The sequence below is a fragment of the Zootoca vivipara genome, chromosome 5 (assembly GCF_963506605.1).
Source record: "Zootoca vivipara chromosome 5, rZooViv1.1, whole genome shotgun sequence".
NCBI classification, from domain to species: domain Eukaryota; kingdom Metazoa; phylum Chordata; class Lepidosauria; order Squamata; family Lacertidae; genus Zootoca; species Zootoca vivipara.
Genome location: NC_083280.1, coordinates 64014546 through 64036530, shown reverse-complemented (window position 1 = coordinate 64036530; position 21985 = coordinate 64014546). Strand labels below are relative to the sequence as shown.

Below are 21985 nucleotides of genomic sequence, written 5' to 3'. Positions count from 1 at the left end.
TATAATGTTATTTTTTTATTTAGAAATAAGACTTGGGCTAATTAGTACAGTTCTTTTTTCTAGTTCCCTTCGATGTGTGAAAAAATAAGACTGGTGGTGTATGATTGGTGAGTTCTCCTTTGTTGTTTATAGAGTTGCATGCAAAGCAACAATGGCAATGCTGTAAAACAAAAAGGCTTTAACATACGTTGGTGACTTGCGCTGCACAAGCTATCGCAGAATTAATTAAGTGCCCTTTGCAGAGCGGTGCTCAGATTATTTGTAATGAAGTTGGTTATAGCTTGGTGTTCTTAATAATTGCCACTGTTATGGAGCATGACATGCCTGCCTGTTTAAAATTCCCACGAGGTCTCTCATTCATTAGCTACTCAGCTTGAACCATTATAGAGATCATTAGAATTGTTTCATAGATAATTATGTCCATTAGGCTTCCTGCTGTCAGGGTTGTCAGCTGTCAAGGCAGGGGGGGAATACAGGCACATAGTATTTCTATAAGGTGCTAAAAGATATGTGTATGTCCTTTAACAATTGAGGAGTGCACATTGTGCCATCTGATGGCTACTGGTGGAATTGAAATCCTGTCACAGGCATATAGGTGAATGTAGCAGCCATCGAATAACCTGTGTTGTCTTCTCCTAACCTTGCTGACCTGGGCTTAGGAATGGGGAGAAATTTGGTTCAGCTTGCATTTTAGTGCAAGCCTGCCTAATTCATACTTCCTGAAACAAAATGTGAATCGAGACACAGCAATTTCTCCTGATTCTGTGATGCAGTTCTCCAACAAAAAATAAGTGTATTAAAATGCAGATATTAGGAAACATGTGCATAAAAATGTATTTTTTAAATTAAAATAACATACAAAATGCATCATATCTGGGGAAATTGCTTGCAAAAGTATCTAAAAATGTATGTATTAGGAGAAATTTGTACTAAAGTGCCAAAAGAATTTGTGAGGAGGTGTTTTTTTTGGGGGGAGGTATTTTTGCAGAAATGCGGTGAACCTTAACATTGAAAAATGAGAAACAGAGAGAACTTGAAACTGACTATATATATATATGTGATTAGTTTATTTACAAATGCAGTAAATAATAATGGTAGTATTAGTGATAAATATACCATTTATACACCCACAATTTTTGATACAGAACATGGTTAAAACAGGACCTATGTAGTACTATAATTTTATATGCTTAAGACCACACCCACACCTGAATATTTAAAATGAATACTGACATTTACAACATTTCATGAAGGGATCGCCTCACCAGAAATGATGTTGTGGGCACCACATACTTGAGTCTCTCCAGAATTGCTGCTTCAGGGGGAGAAGTTGAAGGTAAGCTAGTTTCTCTTCCAATGTTGTTTCTTCAAAGGAGCACCTGCAAGTTCAAAAGAGAAGAAAGAAGAAGGAAGGACAATGTAAGAAGTAGTATTTCTTAACTCAGGTTTAATGTACGGAGCAGTTGGAGAGTGTCCAGGCAGAATAATGGGGGTGGAGACTCTCCTTCAGGTATACTGAAGGACCACTTGCAGGGAGGGGGGGGAGAGACCAGGCGCTAGGAAGGTTGGGTGCTGTGCAGACACATCAGCAGAGCCAATCTGATGCTCCTGCTGATAGGCCTGCACAGCCCTGACGTTCCTTTGTCCCAGTTTCTCCTAGTAACCAGCAACTCAGTTCCTTCTGACATTCCTATTCATACATCCTGCTACCTGATTGGTACAAAGTGCCATATGAGTTCCAGAGTCTGCATGTAATGCTTGCCTAGAGTAGTCATTTTCTCTCCACAGGGATTATTTCAGGAATAGTGTGGTCTTGGTGGTCAGCTTCCCACCATGGATGTTGTTGCCCTGATGAAAGTTCGTTGGCCTTTTTGCCCCCCTAGTGAAACTTCCCACATTTGGGTAGAACAGATACTATTCTTCGGAGGTGTCTCTCGTAGACCAATCCATTATATCCTTCACAATAAGTGTGTAGGACGCTATTGTTGAAAAAGGAAAACTGGTTGCTATAGGTCTATGCATACCACACGCTATCTTGAGCTTCCTTACCACTATGGGGTGCTATCTTTTCTTCTGAAGCCGATTTAGCCTTGAGGACTAGTTCCTTTGAGGACTGCATGAGAGTGGCACCTGTGATCTTAAATGTTTGCATTTGTCTGTCATCCTGTGATGCCTGCATAAGAGCCGTAAAATGCTGCTATAATTTCTTATTTTGTGAGGTTGATACTGGCAAAGCTGTCGGCACAACCCATCCTAAGTACTTATGTGATTTAGAAGCAAGTCTTAGGATCAGGACATGCCTTATTTTTAGAGCAAGACTCCAGATTCATTTTGATTTGAATGTTTTCTATGTTGTACATGCTCTATACAGTACTACATACCAAATAATGTGTTGTTTTTTTATAATCTATAGAGTTTTCATCTTCGGGAGCTGGGGCTTCATCATATGAAGGTTCATAATCAGTTTAATGCAAATTATTGCCCTTTTTGCAAACTAATATTTCCTTTTAAACCCAAATGTGTAACCCATACACTTACATTAATGTTAGCAGCTGCGATGATACTTATGATGATAATTTTTAACAGTTTGGGCATTGGATCACGATTGCATGAGATTTTCTTTGCCTTTTGCATGGCTTTACTGTATATTTTTGCATGCAATTGTTGAATTTATTCTATACCCCAACTTGTTGTACTAAAGATATATGCAGGAGCTTTGGAGACAGTGCTTGGTGGTTTGGGCCCTTAATGGCTTGCTGTGTTTAATGAGAGCACATAAACAGATTTTATCTATGAAAACTATAACAGGCAGTATACATTTGCCTCAGATTCTGTGCCTGATTTCTCAAAGATTAAAGAACGTTTAATAAAAATGGATGCAATATTAAAGATCTGCCTCTGAAGGGTACCCATAAATCTCTTTGTTTTCTCATCCAGTACGGTATTTAAAAATATGTAGCACAGATTTCTTAGCAGCACAGTTTAAAAAGAAAATGATTTCACATTTCTGTGCTGAATTGCATTGAAAATTTAATTATGCAACAGTAATTATACTGTGAAATTTTCTAAGAAACCTTTGCCTGATCAGCGAATACTTTTTAAAAGGAATTATGCTTTTTTAGATATAAAAAAGCGTGTAACTTTATATTTGCCTGACCTCAGCACATTTACTTGGAGAAAAGATTAGATTTTTTTTCACATTACAAAGAATTGTGGGATGAGAGTGATTCACACTTCTAATTCTACACTGCTACGGAAATACAGTGGTGCCTCGCTAGACAAATGCCCTGCAAGACGAATTTTTCGCTTAACGAAGAGATTTTTCGAGCGGAGGTTGCCTCGCTAGACGAATTCGTTTTACGAAAAATTTGTCTAGCGAATCACGGTTTCCCATAGGAATGCATTGAAATTCAATTAATGCGTTCCTATGGGCAAAAAAATATTTTTTTTCCAATGCATTCCTATGGGATTCGCTAGACGAATTTTTCATTATACAAATTGACCCGTGGAACGAATTAAATTCGTTTAGCGAGGCACCACTGTAATGTGAATAAGATGGTTGAGTGAAATATAGGAGGGTGCACCTGCACTTTTAACAGTGTATATGTATAATAGGGAATTTATCATGGCAAACATAGGGGATTATATTGTGGCAAACTACACCTGCTGAACTTCCTGCTTCTGCACAACTAGTGACTACAGGAGCCCCAACCTCCTTCGCATCTGCCCACCCTAAATGCAAAAAAGGAAGAAGAAGAGTTCCGAATCTCACTTCTTTGTAGATTGCTCTCACTCTGTAGTCTGGAGACAAGCTGTGGTTGTGGTTCTAGGGGGCTATGAGTTGGTTTGGATATCTGTTCCCAGCATTTAACGGCAACTGATTCTACTAGTTTTCCGCTGCAACATCTGATACAATCCATTATTACAACCGTGTACTGTTCTACGCTAACCTTTCACCTGTGATTGTAACAGTAGTTTAGATAGAATGTGTGACTAATATCTCCTTTCAGTTTTATTAATGTGCGGAAAGCAGTCATGCATTAACGTTTATGATCAGGAACTAAAGAAGAGAGAAAAGCACAGTGATAAGAGAACTATGAGTATAGCTGAAGTTTTTTCCTGGATGTTTCTTTCTGCAGAGGAATCTATGCTGATAATAACAGCTGGCAAAGCTCTGGTTGTGCCTGTAGTTCTCTCCTATGCTTACATAGCCTTCCTTTGGCTCCTGAATAAAAGATGTTAATACAGGACACATATTTCTCAGTGCTGTGGTTCTTTTGAATAAATGAAGTTCTGTTAGCATGAAGGTAGTACAGCCAGTTTATTCTATGGGGTTTTTTTCCAACAAAGTTTTGACTAAATTCAAATTTATGCATCACCGCTCTGATCCAGAGCTCTTCAGACACTGCCATGTGCAGTGGGCTCCTTTCATTGAAGTGAATGGAGACATCTTTGTGTATATGGCTGCTCCACATACATAACTGGTCTTGCCCATAGATCCTGCTCACTCACTGCTCTTTTGCAGGAAGCCAAATTTTCGCACTAGATTTCCCCCGGGGCAGCCAGTTCCTTAGTTCCTTATCCCAGTGCACCCCAGAGGAGGGGGTGGGGAAACTGTGCCCCCCCCAAATGTTGCTGGACTACAATTCCCAGCATAGCTGGGACTGAGGGTATTTGGAGTCCAACAACATATACAAGTGAAACTCGGAAAATTAGAATATCGTTGAAAAGTGCATTTATTTCAGTAATGCAACTTTTTATTTTTTATTTTTCTTTTAATTTTTACAAATGCTTTCTTTTGGAAATTCCACAGTAATAAAACAAATAGTTACAATAATACAAAAATAAACATCACCATTACATTTCATTAATTACATTCCATTTATAATTGACCTGCCTAACAACAAATAATTACAATTACAACAAATAAAGGCTTGGCATATCTTGCTTTGCATGTCATGCATCTATCTCATATATTGGTTTCACCTTTTAAGTTGCATTACTGAAATAAATGCACTTTTCGATGATATTCTAATTTTCCAAGTTTCACCTGTAGAGAACCACAGGTTAGTCACCCTGGATTAGAGATGGCCCAGTCAGAAAGAGTTTATGGGTCATGGTTAATCTATTGAGAGATATTCCCAGCACTTGAACTTTCTCTATACCCATAGAATAAAATGTTCTTATTTGACTAACAACTAACATTTAACATTTTAGTTTGCTGCATCCAGAATTAATGTTCACACCCTCTAAGGTAGCCCCTAATACAACATGTTTTAATCATGATGTTTGCTTATCAGTAAATAGCGGAGAGACAGAAGTGGGCTTCTTACCAACATTTGGGCCTTGTTATCTAAACCTTTATGGAAGTCCAAGAGAATATACTGGATTCCCAGATCCGTACGATGATCTAAATTCTGGAAAGGTTTGTTTATCTTTTGGAATATCTCTTAGTGAAAATATCTGCTTTTTGCTGTTCTTTTGCTTCTCCACAATGGCAGGAGAAAGGAATGTTGGCAGGGAGTTCACCATTGAGAATACAGTATAGTGTTATGACTCCTTTTAACAGTTGTCCTTTTAAACACTCCATCACATGTATAAAAAAATGTGTACCTTTTAAAAGAATTTGATTTGGTGATGTCATTTTCAAGCAACAATAGTACCGACTCTCAAAACACAGTGTTTGTAGTCTTCAGACATACCGCGCAAATTGTATTGGTGCTAAAAATAAAATATTGTTATTTCTCTGGTAGCAAAAACTACTGTGGCCCTTTTTAACATGCACACCTTGTAAAGTCTAGTCCATCTATGGGCCCTAGGCCTGCAGAAACAGGCTTGGGATATGCTCACACAAATTGCTGCTTGCCTCTCTCCCCAGCAGCTAAGATTGTGCGTGCTTAGGTCTGTAAAGGAAGCTGGAATTACATCAATCAACTGTTTGAAAAACAGCCTGCATTCAATCTTCCCACTCCTTCCTGCGAAATGGTTAATTGGCCCGATTCCAGCTGCCTCGAAAGAAGTGGTTCTGTTTTACTTTAATGACCTTGTTGCTTTTAACTGAGCTTATTTGTAACTCACCCAGGGATCTTCAAATGATGTAATCAAACAAATAAACAAATAAGCTCAAGATCAATATTTTAAAATTGTACCCGATGACCCATGTTTATTAGTTTCAGTAGAAAAACTGGGATTGTTGACTTAAATTGGGGGGGGGGGCAAGCCTAATTGTGAGATGTTATAAAGAATGCAAATTGGAAGGTGCAGATGATACTCACAGTTTAAAAGAATATACCGGTACTAACTTTGCAACTTACGTACTACAGATTGAAGTATCACGTTTGTGTTTCAGGGAGAGGGAGTATCTTACAGAGGCCGGATCCTGGTTGAACTAACCACACTGCTTGACAGCAAACCCCTTTCTAAAAAGATTGAAATGATACCCAGTGATGATTTACTAGTGGTTGAGGTAAGTGCTGTTTTGCTCCCCAATATGTGAAATATGAAATATTTCAATCTTACTGCTTTTGGGCAAGGCCCACCACGCAGTCGGAAGTCCTTGCTCTCACGGGGTAGTTAGGCGAATCACACCCCTAGACATTTTCTGGAGTGGGCAGAAAACAATACTATGCCTCCTTTTGCATTTATTTTCTACACATTGGTGGTCAGCAAATCATTTAAAATGTGTGGTTTCATTTGACATTTAATGTTTCTCCACGCTGGTAAAAGTGTGTGTGTTAGGTGGGGTTTTGCTTCAGAAATTAAACCACTGTTCTTGTTTGAACCTACAGAAATATCAGCGGAGAAGAAAGTACTGCCTCAGTGCCGTGTTCCATTCTGCCACCATGTTGCAAGATATTGGCGAGGCCGTCCAATTTGAAGTCAGCATTGGGAACTATGGCAATAAATTTGATACCACCTGCAAACCGCTGGCATCAACAACTCAGTACAGTCGGGCTGTCTTTGATGGTGAGTATTACTGCTGCACAAAACTAGCAGTAAAGACATATTTGGATGGGTGGGGGCTGTAACTTTTAAATCTGTACTTATGATTAGGCAGAGCGAGGCAGATTTGGGGTGCCGTTGTAGGGCAGCAGTTTATTAGTTACAGTCATACCTCGGTTTAAGTACGCTTCGGTTTGAGTACTTTCAGTTTAAGTACTCCGCGGACCCGTCTGGATTGGATTAATCCACTTTCCATTACATTCAGTGGGAAAGTTCGCTTCAGGTTAAGTACGCTTCAGGCTAAGTATGGACTTCCAGAACCAATTACACTCATACTTCGGGTTAAGTACGCTTCGGGTTGAGTACTCCGTGGACCTGTCTGGCATGGGTTAATCTACTTTCCATTACTTTCAATGGGAAAGTTCACTTCAGGTTAAGTACGCTTCAGTTTAAGTACTCCACGGACCGTCTGGAATGGATTAATCCACTTTCCATTACTTTCAGTGGGAAAGTTCGCTTCAGGTTAAGTACGCTTCAGGTTAAGTACAGACTCCCGGAACCAATTGTGTACTTAAACCGAGGTACTACTGTATTTATTTTTAGATATATATATATATATATATCTAATAACCCGAGATATTCATTTGCAGTTTCCACATTAGGCAGAAAACTAGCTTGCCCAGTCTTGGTTGAAATAATGTGAATAAAGATTGTTGAAATCCAACAGGTATACTATATATTTTTGTAAGACGACATATTCCCCCAAATAATGTGCATATTTCACTCCAGGAAACTTCTATTACTACCTGCCATGGGCAAACACGAAGCCAGTGGTGACACTTACGTCATATTGGGAGGATATAAGTCATAGACTGGACTCTTTGAACCTTCTTCTTGCCGTAGTGGAAAAACTGGTAAGTTAATCACAACTGTTTATGTTTCCCATAATTCATATATACAATATTGTTGTGGCTGTATATAAAATAAGTAAGTAAGCAAGTAAGTAAGTAAGTTATAAAGCTTCTTCTTGGGTTTGTATTCTTGCATGCAGCAATGTAATCAAAACTGTGGCAAAAAGTGGGCTTCTGGTTTCACAGCAGGCAGGATTTCAGTCTCGCCCAGTGAAGAATGCAAGAATCATTTTGTGTGTGTGTGATGTAAGCTGCATAAAATACAGCTGCAAGGCTGTTAACTGGGCCTGGACATTATGGACATATTATGCTGGTGCCTCATACGTTGCACTGGTTCCTGGTCCATTTCCAGGCCCAATTCAGAGAGCTGGTTCATGACTTTTAAGTCCATTACAGCATGGAATGAGGGCACTCAAAGGATCACTTTTCTCCACATATGGCAGTGTATTAACAGGCACATGCTGGGACTGTGGATCTGATAAGTACATCATCACGAGCCATTTTCCAGGTATCCCCATTATCTGAGGTGTAGTGAGCAGATACCTGGGTAAGGTCCTTCTTGAAAGTGGCACCCCATTTGTGGAATGCTCTCTTTTGGGAGGCTTGCCTGGCATATGCCGTGAGGTCATGTTTGATGTCAGCTGAATAACTCCCCCCCCCATACCTTTAATACAAGTTTTTAACCTTCCTGGAAGTTTTAAAGAAATTATCAGTGTGGACTTCTCCATAATTTTCCTACAGCAAAGATAACAACAACAACAACAACAAACATTGAAATACAATAATCTATTAAACATTAAAAGCTTCCCTAAACAGGGCTGCCTTCAGATGTCTCCTAAAAGTCTGGTAGTTGTTTTCTCTTTGACATCTGGTGAGAGGGCGTTCTGCAGGGCGGGCGCCACTACCGAGAAGGCCACCTGCCTGGTTCCCTGTAACTTGGCTTCTCGCAGTGAGGGAACCACCAGAAGGCCCTCGGCACTGGACCTGTGTCCGGGCAGAACGATGGGGGTGGAGACGCTCCTTCAGGTATACTGGACCGAGGCCATTTAGGGCTTTAAAGGTCACAACAGTCACAGCAGTATAAATTCTTATAACAGCATGAAAACGGAACAAAACTACATCAAAGGTATTGGGTATAGTTTTAATATGTATTTTGTGAACCACTCTGGTATTATGAATATGGTACATGAGTACGTATTGAAAATGAAAATAAGCAACAAGTGAGACTTAAGACTTAAGTCACAATGACTAGCTTAAGCCCCATTGATTTCAGTGGGTCAACTCTGAATATGTTTAGATCTGGATCTGACTGTGTGTTTGGTGTGCTTTACAAATAGTTTTCTGTAACACCCATGAGAGAATCTCACTGCGGGGAAAGGTTGCAAATGAGTAGCACATATGGACTTACCCAACTCTTTAAATCCATAGCAAACAAACCTGACAGCCTTAAAATCAGGAATACAAGCAAAGGTTTCGGAAAACCAGTTGACTGAAATGTGGCTGAAGCTAATAGATGAGCTTATGGAGGACTTGAGGTAAGTTGCCCTGTATCTTCCCTCTTCACAACTGCCCAGAAATTCAGTAGTGCTGCTTACAGAGATCGGTTCCTTCTGCTTAAGAAGTGCCCCAGTTCCTCAGGGAGGGAGCAAAGCTTCTGAGCCAGTGCCTTACACACCATGGTTTGTGATGTTATTTGAAAACTGACATCAGGTTTCACAGCCGTTCCCACAAACCGTTGGTCGATTGGTGTGTTTGTTACTAAGAAAGCCTACTCATTTCTTCTTTCAGCAAGGAATTGCCATGCCAGCAAGGCAAACACAATGTCACAGTCCTCGATACACAGATCTACAAACTGCGGGAGAAATCGATCAGACAGATTCAGGAGGCAGCTCTGAAAATGAGGAGCGAAGCCACAGATATCAAAGCCACACTGACAGAAATTGAGGATTGGTTGGAAAAGTTAATACTACTATCTGAAGAGGTTGTTCTCTCTGTATTGATAATGAGCTAACTTTTTCTTTCTTCTGAGGGTCGCATGCCAGCGGTGGGCATTGCTAGTACACAAACAGGCAGACAGGTACATAGAGGTCACATGCTTATCACTCGTACAGGCAGGAGGCGGACAGGCTCCAGCAGGCAAGCAGAAGCAAACTCACACATTCAGGCCAGGCAGGCAGACCAGCAGTGTCCAGTGTTCTACAGTGCTAGCTTCAATATTGTATTGTGGAGGAAAAACCGAAGCATTTTAGCCTCCCACATCAGCGCTCTTGTCCTACCCCAGCGCTATAATAGGGAGGACACACAAAGCTTTTCAAAAGTCTTCTTACCTTGCAAATGTGCCTCTTCACCCTCTGATCAGAAGTTACTGCAAGAAGTAATTCAAGAAAAAAGGAAGGAGTCATAGGCGATGCCAAACCGTAGTTAAAACAAACCAAGGTTTGTAAGTAAACAACAAGCCATGATGTCTTGTCAGTAAGCAAACCACAGTTAAAGTGCTGGTCAGGGTTTAGACGACCCAACAAACCGTGAATTGACAAACTGTAATTTATTAAACCATGGTTTAGCATTACATGGAAACTAGGCCATACCGAGGTCACCTTTGGAGGATCTGCATGAGTCACCTGGTATTTGAGATGCGACTGGTAGTGACAGGAAAGAGAGACTTTTTGGAGGTGGTAGCTGCTTGTGGAATTGCATTCCCAGGGCAACTTACCAGAAGAATAACAGTGTAGATGCAAGGTATTCTGTGACTCAGGTGTTATGATCTTTAAATAAAACCATTACATTCTCCATATTATGTTCCCATATAGCATATGGTTGGGCTGAAGACAGAAAGTCTTGTGTATTAATTTTTTTTTTGCCTGTTGTTTTACATGTTTAATATAGACACCACGTCAGGGACCTGGGATTGGCCCGTTTGAGTGCATACTCAATAACAAACTTGGGCAATATATGAAACATACTAGAATGCCTGCTGGCCTGCCGTATCTTTTTGGTGCCCTTTGTACAGGGCTGTTACTGTAGAATGTGATATAATTCTTTAGAGCAAATTATCTGTAGTGCCTTCCCCCTCCCCCTTAAATGTGAGTCCACAAATGCTTTTAATAGGAAATAATGTTATTTTGCAAAAACTCCGTCTCATTTCCCCTCTCATTGCAACACAACAGCCACAGAACAGCATGCCTGACGTAATCGTTTGGATGATCCGGGGGGAGAAGAGGCTTGCCTACGCTCGCATTCCTGCCCACGAGGTTTTATATTCCACAAGTCCTGGGGCCTCTGGGAAATTTTGTGGGAAGTCCCGGACCATCTTCTTAAAGGTAACCTAAGCCAAACACTTGTCTGCTCAACATGGTTAGGTCTCCAGTGCTTGTTCAAATCTGTGGCCTGGAGAGCAGTCCTTTTCAGAGTCAGCCCGGTACAGAATGCCACTACTGGAAATAGTCCTGGCAGAGATGCTTGAAAGCATAACACTGAAATAAATTTATGCTCTCCATGTACATGCACACAAAGTGTGTACGGATCTACAGTATTTCCTCTTAATTTGCAATAACCAAATGGATCGTGAGAAGTAAAATAAAATAAATAAACAGAGGCTTCTAAGTCCAAAGGCACTCATCTATCAAGGAAGGGGACTGCTTGTTGTCTCCGTGTGTTCTCACCAGTGGTGGGCAGGAGGCAGAGGCAGTTGCATTTTGCCAGTGGCAGAAACGCTGTGCTCACTGGGACAGGGCGAGGTCGGAGGACTTCAGGGCTGCCACCGACCTGGAGCTTTCCCAAGCTCTGTCACCCCTGGTTTTGACTCCAGGAGGCAACCGTTTTAGGTGCATCCAATTGATGCGCAACCACCAATATGCGGGTCCTTTCAGACCCAGAGAGGGGAGGGCAGGGCAGGGCGGGGGGGGGCTTATGCACACTCCACCATCTGCACACGGGGTCAAAAACGGAACCCCCACGCAAAACGGTCTCTGCCTGTATTCAGGAGGACTGCCTTTTTCCAACCCGGCTTTGCTGGGGTGCGTAAACACACAGTGTGGGACTTGATGATTCACACAGTAGGTGGCCATTGAAGCGGTTTGCTGTGGTAGAAGTGCATGTGTATAAGACAGCCACTGCCAGTGCTGTGCAAGCAATGGTTGCTGAGTCCTGTTTAGGGAAGTTTTTAATGTTTGATGTTTTATCATGTTTTTAATATTCTGTTGGGAACTGCCCAGAGTAGCTGGGGAGGCCTGGCCAGATGGGCAGGGTATAAGTAATATATTATTATTATTATTATTATTATTATTATTATTATTAGTCATCCTGGCATGGGCACAGGCTGCCAATGTCATTAGGTCAGCGACCATATGCTTGCATGGTCGTATCTGCATCACTCACCACCTCCCCATGCTGAACAGTAAGGTTAGAAAAGCTCCTATCCTTCTGGCACCATGTTGTGCCTCATTAACTGGCACTGCATTCATTCATTCCTATCTTCTCTCATGAAGACTGCCTGCTGTAGCTCTGCGCAGAGTCACAGAATAGGCTTATCTGTTCCAACCTCCTGCCCGCTGCAGGAAAACCAGGGCTGGGGCATCCCCAACATATGGCTGCCCACCTTTGTGTGAGTCATTTCTTTTGTGTTTGACCTCCCTCTCAGAAAAGCAACCCACTCAGATACATGAGGTGTGGCTCCTCTGAAAGGGCCTTTTTACACTCCATATTCTAAAAGTCCAGGGTAAGATTAAGGCATGTCTACAATTGTAATTTGGAGAGCGGGAACTGCTTCTCTGCTATCTGTAGTGGTGGATACACTCATACAAACATCACATCACACAACTGCTTTTCAGACCACTTATGGCGAGGAAATATTAGCAGTTGGTACTGCCAAGTTCTCAGAAATAGGCAGGAGTAAACACATTGTTAGATAAGAGCCAAGAATGGAATAACAGGAAAAGAATTAACAGTCTGGCTATGAATGTCTCCTAAATGTAGGGAAACTGCTCTATTTAAAAGTTGATTTGGGGATACTGCTGAATTTTCAACACCTTAAGTTTTCCTACCATTATGAAGTCACCTCTGGCACAGGAAAATGTTGGCCAGGCACATAAATGTCAATAAGCTGTCACTGGGGCACAGGCTACAAATATTTCTATTGTATATCTTTTGTTAGTCCTTCTGACACATGGGAAAGTAACCACTTTTTTTTGTGTGTGTGTGTGTGTGTGTATGTTTTGTTTAGTATCCACAGGACAAAAACGACGGCAGCAAAATACCCGCACAGTTGCGAGTTAGTTTTTGGCTTGGCTTGAGTGCAGTAGAAAAAAAGTTTAATAGCTTCGCAGAAGGAACATTTAGCGTCTTTGCTGAAATGGTATGTGCAGTAAAGATTACTATTTAAGATAAGGCCCCAGGGATTTGAATTTATTATTTATTTATTGCATCTTCCCCCAAAGAATTGTAACGGCACAGTCCACCAGGAAGTTCTCCTGCACAAGCACCATTGAAATGAATGGGAGTCATGCAAAAAGCGCACCCCATTTCAATGGTGCTGGTGCAGCTCCCACTCATTTCACAGGTGTGTGCAGAGGAGAGCGTCCCAAGGATTTGTGCCCTCAGATGCCAGATCAGGTGTACATGAGAACCTTTGCCCCACCAGTCCCGTCAAAGGGAAGAGATTTTTGTATCACTTTTATCCTTTGGTGCCATATTTAGCATTTTGGGTATACAGCCTCTTTTCAAACTTTTTAAAAGTCACTCTCTCAAAATTTCAAATGTGCCAAAAAATGTTAGCCTAGTGTAGACAGTGCTGACTCAGAGGAACCAGTTGTCTAACTGAGTAGACGGTTTCATATACAGTGGTGCCTCGCTTAACGAATGCCCTGCTTAACGAAATTTCCGCTTAACGGAAGGATTTTTCGAGCGGAGGTTGCCTCGCTAGACGAATTCGTTTTATGAAAAATTCATCTAGTGAATCGCGGTTTCCCATAGGAATGCACTGAAATTCAATTAATGCGTTCCTATGGGCAAAAAAATAAATACAAATTCAATGCATTCCTATGGGATTCGCTAGACGAATTTTTCGTTATAAGAAAAGACCCGTGGAACGAATTAAATTCGTCTAGCGAGGCATCACTGTACTGTCAAGGAGATAGATTCTGTATTTAATTTATAAAACTTTTTTCTGCAGTCCGTACAGTTGCTTTATTTTTTATTTTATTTTCCTTTTTCAACAGTATGAAAACCAGGCACTTATGTTTGGGAAGTGGGGAACTTCCGGACTCGTTGGCCGCCACAAGTTTTCCGACGTCACAGGAAAAATAAAACTGAAAAGAGAGTACTTTTTGCCTCCCAAAGGATGGGACTGGAAAGGCGACTGGTTTGTTGATCCTGAAAGAGGGTCAGTTTTTCGTTTGGATTCCTCTACAATAAGACAAAGGGAGGGGATTATGCAACTTCCTGCTAAGGAAATTTCAAAACTCTTGCGAAAAGAGAGGGAGGCAATAAAATGCCAAGTTTCAGTACAAAACAGCTCCATTAGGAACTCCCAAGTGAAGATGTTTATAGTTGTCATGAGTAACAGTGGAGTCAGTCCTGTCTTTGGATATGTCCACACTGGTAATTTCATTAATATAACCTTACTGACATATTTTGGGAGGCAAGGCAGTCTGTGCTATATTACAGGATGAGTCACTATTTTATAGTCCATTTAAAAAAGAGGAGGAACAGCATTTTAGCAAGCTTTTACACAGTTAGTTTGGACAGATGTTTCATACTTCCTGGTTGTGTCCCACCCTTCCTCTTTAAACAAAGTGTAAAGCACACTCAAACTATGTTCCATACCAGGCACAGGCAAACTCGTCCCTCCAAATTTTTTGGGACTACAACTCCCATGATCCCTAGCTAACATGACCAGTGGTGAAGGATGATGGGAACTGTAGTCCCAAAACATCTGGAGGGCCGAGTTTGCCTATGCCTGCTCCATACAGAATACATGCTTTTCTGACACAATGGTTCCTCATCAGGTTGGAAGTAGCTTTGATACGCGAGGCTTTCTCAGTGACCTTGTGCTAATCAAGCTCTAATTAGTGCTTGGAGAAAAATATTTATTAATAATATCCCCCCTCCCCGAATTTCAAGGAGCTCATCGTTCCTCTCTTTTATGCTCACAACTACCCTGCAAATTGGATTAGGAATGGCGGCTAGCCTCAGATGACCCAGCGATACTCTGTGGCTGAGCAGGGATTTGAACCTCTGAGGCGTAAAGAATAAATCTTCTGTAATAAACGATTATGATGGTGGTGGCGATTGGAGTGCAAGATTATAGCCTTAAGATGCTTTCCCCATCTGAGGTGAAATTGGCTCCAATCCAATTCGTAGCACAATTTGGATAATCTATGCTGGCCGGAATGTTCATTCGCATTGATTGAAGTGCCTCTCAAGTGCTATTTCAAAGGAAAGGGAAGCCTCCTGGAAAGACAGCTTGAGGTAATAAGAAGCAGCCTTTCAATGGGCGGGAAATAATCTACAAACTGTATTTTGGCCAACAGATGGCAGTATAGAACAGTTGTAGGCGCTTCTTGATCCCCGCTATAAATAGCTGAGTGTCTTTGGTATGAAGTGTTTTCCTCTATTGTAGTAGTATTTTTAATAACATTGTATATACGTGGTTTTTTGTGTGTGTTTTTTAAAAGGCATATATGAATAAGAGTGTGCTACATTAGTGATAATGTGCTTTATGGAATAATGTGATCCACTGTACCATGGAAGAAACGCTTTACAGTACTGGCTGCAGATCATTTACAGCTCATTGTAAATTCAGTACCACAAATGATTCCTGGCAGCCTGCTTAATTGCCTTCTTCCTCCATTTCTTTTTTTTTTAATAATAATATTTTATTAATTTTCCAGAAAAAAAGATTAACAAAACATTAAACACAGTAAGAAAAAAACAAGGTAAAAAAGAAAAATACAAATACAAAAAGCAGACAAAAAACAAGAACATATAAAACATTATGTCTTATCTCCTCACATTGTATATTTGGGACCTCCTCGGGTTCCCTTTCCTGTGATTCTTATGCACATTCCTAATTAGCAAATTCTATATCAAAATCTTAACCTTATAAAAAAACTCATTCTTTCCCTCTAAATAACATCTTCACATATTCCACAGTTTTATTTACAGCTTAATTTCTAGTCTAAAATATTACTTTAGCATATTTTTTTAAATACAATTTAAAATCTTTCCATTCTTCTTCCATCGCTTCTTCTCCCTGGTTGCGGATTCGTCCGGTCATCTCAGCCAGTTCCATAAATTCCATCATCTTCGTCGCCTTCTTCCTCCATTTCTTTATCTAGACAGTGCCTAGGAGACAGGAAAGGAATAATAGTTTCCGGATTGCAACTATGCATTTCAGCACTTTGGAATAGCTTCGCGGTTTCAAAATATTAAAAAATGTTGCCACTGATTCCTACCTAGTGAGACTATTCACAAACTGCCAATGTGCTTTGGACCCAAGTCTAACCATGCAGAGAAATATCCTTCCCCCCCACCCAAAAAAAGTTTTTACTGGAGTGGTTATCATTGGCCTGGGTCACATTGGCAACCCCAATCAGCTAACACCCTTAGGTAGACTCCAACACAGTCCACTTTCTCCATGACTGCCACCCTGGTAATCTGTGGACCTGACTATTGTTGTTGTTTAGTCGTTTAGTCGTGTCCGACTCTTCGTGACCCCATGGACCAGAGCACGCCAGGCACTCCTGTCTTCCACTGCCTCCTGCAGTTTGGTCAAACTCATGTTCGTAGCTTCGAGAACACTGTCCAACCATCTTGTCCTCTGTCGTCCCCTTCTCCTAGTGCCCTCAATCTTTCCCAACATCAGGGTCTTTTCCAAGGATTCTTCTCTTCTCATGAGGTGGCCAAAGTATTGGAGCCTCAGCTTCACGATCTGTCCTTCCAGGGAGCACTCAGGGCTGATTTCCTTAAGAATGGATAGGTTTGATCGTCTTGCAGTCCATGGGACTCTCAAGACTCTCTGACTATATGTTGTGTTAATGGTTGTGCTTGGCAATCAGCTGTGCTGCAATTAACAATAGAAAATCCTAATACAGATTCCACAGACCCCTTATGCTAATTGCAGCATGAGGGCTTGTTTCCAGTGGGATCACAGCTGAGAAGGTAATAATAAAATAATTAATAATAATAATAATAATAATTTATACCCCACCCATCTGGCTGGGTTCCCCCAGCCACTCTGGGCAGCTTCCAACAAAACATTGAAATACAGAAATTAAACCTCCCCTCCTCACCACATGTTGTGGTCCCAATAAAAATTGGGTTTATTATTACCAGTATTTAAAATACCCGGATGTGGCTGCAGACCGTGCTATTAACATAACTTGTATTTAGGTCCCATGAAGTTGCCCTACAAGGGTGTTAGATCTAGCAGCCTCTTCTCCTAAAGCTCTCCTCTAACACAGCCCAATGGATCAAGACTGTAAAAAACTATGTCAGGGTTTCCATTGGCTACAGATGAAGGAGAAATTTGATTCAATATGCAATTAAAACTGAATCTGTCAAACCCCCACTTTCTGAAACACACATATGCACACACATCCAACTTTTGCACTACAGTTCTCCAACTAACCAGTGTTTACAAAAATATGCATATGTTGGAAGGAAATGTGCATAAAAATAAAGATATTTGTGAAAATGCCATACACAATGCATTATATAAGGGGAAAGTGCTTGCAGAAGTGCATACTTTAGACAAAGTGCATTTAAAAAGGTGTTTCCCAGGAGAAATTCACACTAAAAACGTTGAACAAGAAAATGGCAAATTGCTGCTAAATGTAGGGAACTGAATTTAGGACTAGAGAAAATATGAGAAAATGTGAGAACCCAAATTATTGTTTATTACTATTCATTAAGTTTAGATACAGCCCTTCATACACAGATCTCAGGGTGGTTCACAACATAAAAATAAAAAATAAAAACACAAAATACACAATACACAATAAAAACAAGAACACACAAACCAGTAAATTCCTCCCCACCTCTAATTGGCAGATTCTTCCATTCCTAGCTGCAAATATGCTCTTAACTATGATAAGCCACCATGAATAAGAACACATGCTGCCTTTCCCTCTCTTCCTGGAAACAAATTTTGCATTTCCCTGCATTAACCTGTAAGCTTTTCATTGGCAGCAATGTTGACTGCAGTCAAAGCTACGGTAAGTAAAAGTTCTCACTTAATCAGGGTGTCAAACTGGCTTCAAATCCTGGCAGCTGGAAGAAAAATTAAAAGATCTGATCACATGGCACTTACCCACATGGGACCACGTGGCTTGTTTGAACGTTCTTCTAGCTTTGTGGCAGCTGCTTGTGGATAAGTGGTTCCTAAGTGGTTGTGGGACTCTGGGAAATGGATCTGGCTGATAGGTCAGATCCTGAATTCCCAAACCCCAATGAGTCACTTTGACAGGTGGGCACAGCATGATTCTGTCAGTGCAATGTGTCCAGTGAGCATCTTTTGGCACCTAACAATAGTTGGAAGGTCTGCTTCTGGTTTCACAGCTTGCTGACAGAAGCAGATGCTGGTCACACTGAGTTTGCTGATGAAGTGTATCAAAATGAAAGCCGTTATCCTGGAGGAGAATGGAAAGCAGCTGAAGACGCTTTTACAGATGTGGTGAGGATCATGCTTTTGATGAGCCAAAGTGTTTAATTTCAATAGCTTCTCTTTAGGTTACAGCTGCCATGCATATAAGTTAAGGCAGTTTGTTAGTTTTCACTGCAAAATATACTTAAAATCCAAATTGCAGTATTAAAACAGAATGCATGTCACTAAATTTAAAGCAGGCGATGGAGTGAACTGATTAGACAAAGTGGAAGTGGAATTACAATTTAATAGCAACTTCCCACTTCGTACAGAGGACAGCATCATTTCAGTAAAACATGTACAACCAAGCCAAATACAACCTATTAAGCACCAATCAGGGGATCTATATAGTTTCTGTGTTAGATGCATGCCTGGGATTGGAATAAGAGACATTGCCAGCACCAGAGAAAAACAGCTACCAGATTTTTAGAAGACATCTGAAGGCAGCCCTGTTTAGGGAGGCTTTTAATGTTTAATTATTTTATTTCATTTTTCTGTTGTAAGCCGCCCAGAGTGGCTGCAGAAACCCAGCCAGATGGGCGGGGTATAAATAAATTATTATTATTATTATTATTATTATTATATTATTATTATTATTATTATTATTATTATTATTACTGACAGGCCAAAATTCATGGCTGGTGTGTTGCATTTGGGACCCAAGTTGTGCAAGCCTAGAGTAAAAACAACAAGGCTACTTTTGAGGGTCGACTTTTGTTGATCTCATGCCTCCAAAACAACTAAAAGTCTTGTTCTTGTGGACTAGATTTAAGTCTTAAAGGTTGTCCAAAATTTTTGTTTTAATTTTTGTGTGAAATCCTATTAAGTTTAGATGTGTGTTATGTGTTGTCATTACTACTTTTTAAGTATCGCTACCTTGGAGTGTGTAAGTGTGTGTTGCCTTTTCTGTTTCAAAGAATGGAGAAAAAGCACCACCACCAGGTGAAATAACCTGTCCTCCAGGTTGGATGTGGGATGATGATGCTTGGATATATGATGTTAACCGAGCAGTGGATGAAAAAGGTAAGGGTTAGAATGGACAGAATGCCTCTCATGTCAGATTCTTAATCCGTGGGCTAGCACCAGGCAATTGTTTCTGCATTCCAAATTGTTCTTTGAACTTCTGCTCCTCAAAATGCAGACCTCTATGCTGCATGGCAAAATCTGTTTAAATTCGAGGAGAGTTGGCATGATGGCATGGGGTGAAGTGCCAGCTATTGGGGACAAATCATAAGTCCTGCAGTGTGACCCATAGGCATTCACAAACAGCTTTTGGAGCATCAATACACGTTTGGTTTTGCTTATTCAATATGTACACCACTGTGCTCCAAAGAAATAAGTTACATTAGTTATGGTGTGATTTTTAGTCTAATCAAAATATTTAGAAAAACAGTAAAACCTCAGTATAATACACAGATGAACTAAAAACATTGGGGTAAATGGTGATTTTTTTTTCATAGAATTACACCAGGGAACTACATTATACAATAAGTTATTTGAATAATTAGGGGTGGCGAATTAGTGTGGTTTGGCTTGTCAGAGCCAAGAATTTGATAAATCAGCTACCATATTGGTCACTGAGTCAGAATCCTGTTATGGTAACCATCTCCTATTTAATCTGTGTTATTTTAGCTTGGGAATATGGAATTACCATTCCCCCTGATGATAAGCCCAAGTCTTGGGTTGCAGCAGAGAAAATGTATCATACTCATAGAAGAAGAAGGCTGGTTCGAAGACGCAGAAAAGATCCAAACCAAACAGTTTCATCAAGGGTAAAATGGCTAAATATAACTTGCAACCAAACATTGGCATTCACTAGAATGTTGTGTGTGTTTATTTAGAAAAATAATGGCGTGTCAGAAAATAAAGCATGAATTGATTACAGAGTTTGTCATTAACCCTACATTCTGGCCATTGTGGATTGAGTTTTTGCAATTGCCTTCTAGGGAACCACACCCTATGAAGATCAAGAAGGATGGGAATTTGCATCACTGATTGGATGGAAATTTCACTGGAAGCAGCGCAGTTCCGACACTTTCCGCCGCAGGCGGTGGAGGAGAGAAATGATTCCTTCCGACACATGTGGTTCAGCAGCCATCTTTAAGCTTGAAGGAGCTCTTGTAAGTAAGAGGAACTTAACTTGCTGGCTTGTTTATGCCGCTTAACTTCAGCATTAATTATTATCTCAAAGTTAAATGAGAATGTAGCTCAGTGGCAGAGCATCTGCTTTTCAAACAGAAGGTCCTTGGTTCAATCCTTGGCATCTCCAGGTAGGGCTGAAAGGAGGCCCCTTTGGAAATCATGGAGAGTCGGTGTCAGTTGGGGCTCACCCAGACTTGCCCTTGCCCTGCTACGGTACTTTCCTCTTGGAAAACCCCATCTTTACCACTGAATTTGAGCAAATGTCAATTGGGTTTTCTCTGGATTGATGTTTGCTCCAATTTGTTGCTAAAGAGTGAGTTTTCTGGGGAAGTGATGGAGTAAGGGCAAAACTGTTCATGAACAGAAAACTGCTCAGATTCATACTTTCTAGGCATGGGACAAGTACAAGTCTGGATGAGCTCTCAGCGTAGGTAACCCTGAGGGCTTATCCACACTTTCCTTTCCTCTGCTCTTTCCAGGCATGGTCCGTGATTTAAAGCTCCGTGTCTGAGTGCGCCACAAAAACCTTCTCTTTAAAGCTCAAACAGAGCAGACAGCAGCCTGTGGAAAACCCAAACTGACTTTGTTCTGATTCAATGAGTGGGTTTCCCGGTGGGGGGGGGAACCCTGCAAAAGACTTGGATATGGAACATTACAGCACAGGCCTGTGCTTGGAAAGGGCAAGGTGAAAGGTATGGCTAAGCCCTGAGTTAGATAAATCAATGGTCTGACTTCATGAGGGACATTTCTATATTCCTGCATTCTAAATTAGTACTTGAAGGTTACTAAGACTGTGTGGGAGAGTTTTCAGCAGAATGCCAAAATGCTGTAGATGAGTCTGTCTGCTGTAGAGAGAAAAAGGAATGCGACAGAGTTTGAAATGTATATATATATTACTATACCTGATGGAATAATTGAAAGCAATGTATAAGGAGAGGTTGTAAAATGCTGGATTATGTGAAGGCAATTAATGCTTTCATCCGGCAGCTTGAAATAGCAATATAGAAAGTTCAGCATAAAGCAGGGCCTCCAGAATACTTACGATCATCCCAAGCTATCTTCTCTCAGTCTTCTTCCTCCCAAACTACATGTGAAGTTAAACATGAGGCGTAACTTTTCATCTCTTCATGCAGTCTTTTGATGAACTTTTGTCTAACAGCATTGACCTTGTAAGAATGCATTAATAATGGGCAATTATGTCTAGGAGTGGTGGAAGGGATCAAGGAATAGAAATTGCTTATTTTTACTATCTATGATAATCAATTGCCTGTAGAAGTGAATTTCATTCTCTTCCTTTCTTTGAAGTGTTCTGGGTGTGACTGGTTTAGGGTCCTGACTTTACTCTTTT

At 40.7% G+C, this 21985-nt stretch overlaps 1 protein-coding gene across 3 annotated transcripts in view; it reads left to right on the top strand.

Moving 5' to 3' along the window:
- Positions 1-21985, top strand: part of MYOF (myoferlin) — a 76063-nt gene that overhangs the window by 28811 nt on the left and 25267 nt on the right. For 2 of the 3 annotated variants that reach the window (XM_035137404.2, XM_035137401.2), the window contains 16 exons: positions 64-107; positions 1254-1336; positions 2414-2452; positions 5301-5425; positions 6350-6466; positions 6789-6966; positions 7732-7856; positions 9282-9388; positions 9642-9834; positions 11021-11173; positions 13075-13206; positions 14069-14232; positions 18411-18525; positions 19413-19518; positions 20128-20267; positions 20442-20615. In XM_035137404.2, the coding sequence (XP_034993295.2) occupies positions 64-107; positions 1254-1336; positions 2414-2452; positions 5301-5425; positions 6350-6466; positions 6789-6966; positions 7732-7856; positions 9282-9388; positions 9642-9834; positions 11021-11173; positions 13075-13206; positions 14069-14232; positions 18411-18525; positions 19413-19518; positions 20128-20267; positions 20442-20615 (1995 nt within the window). The remainder of the gene's footprint in view (positions 1-63; positions 108-1253; positions 1337-2413; positions 2453-5300; positions 5426-6349; positions 6467-6788; positions 6967-7731; positions 7857-9281; positions 9389-9641; positions 9835-11020; positions 11174-13074; positions 13207-14068; positions 14233-18410; positions 18526-19412; positions 19519-20127; positions 20268-20441; positions 20616-21985) is intronic. The other variant, XM_035137402.2, reaches the window with a different exon arrangement.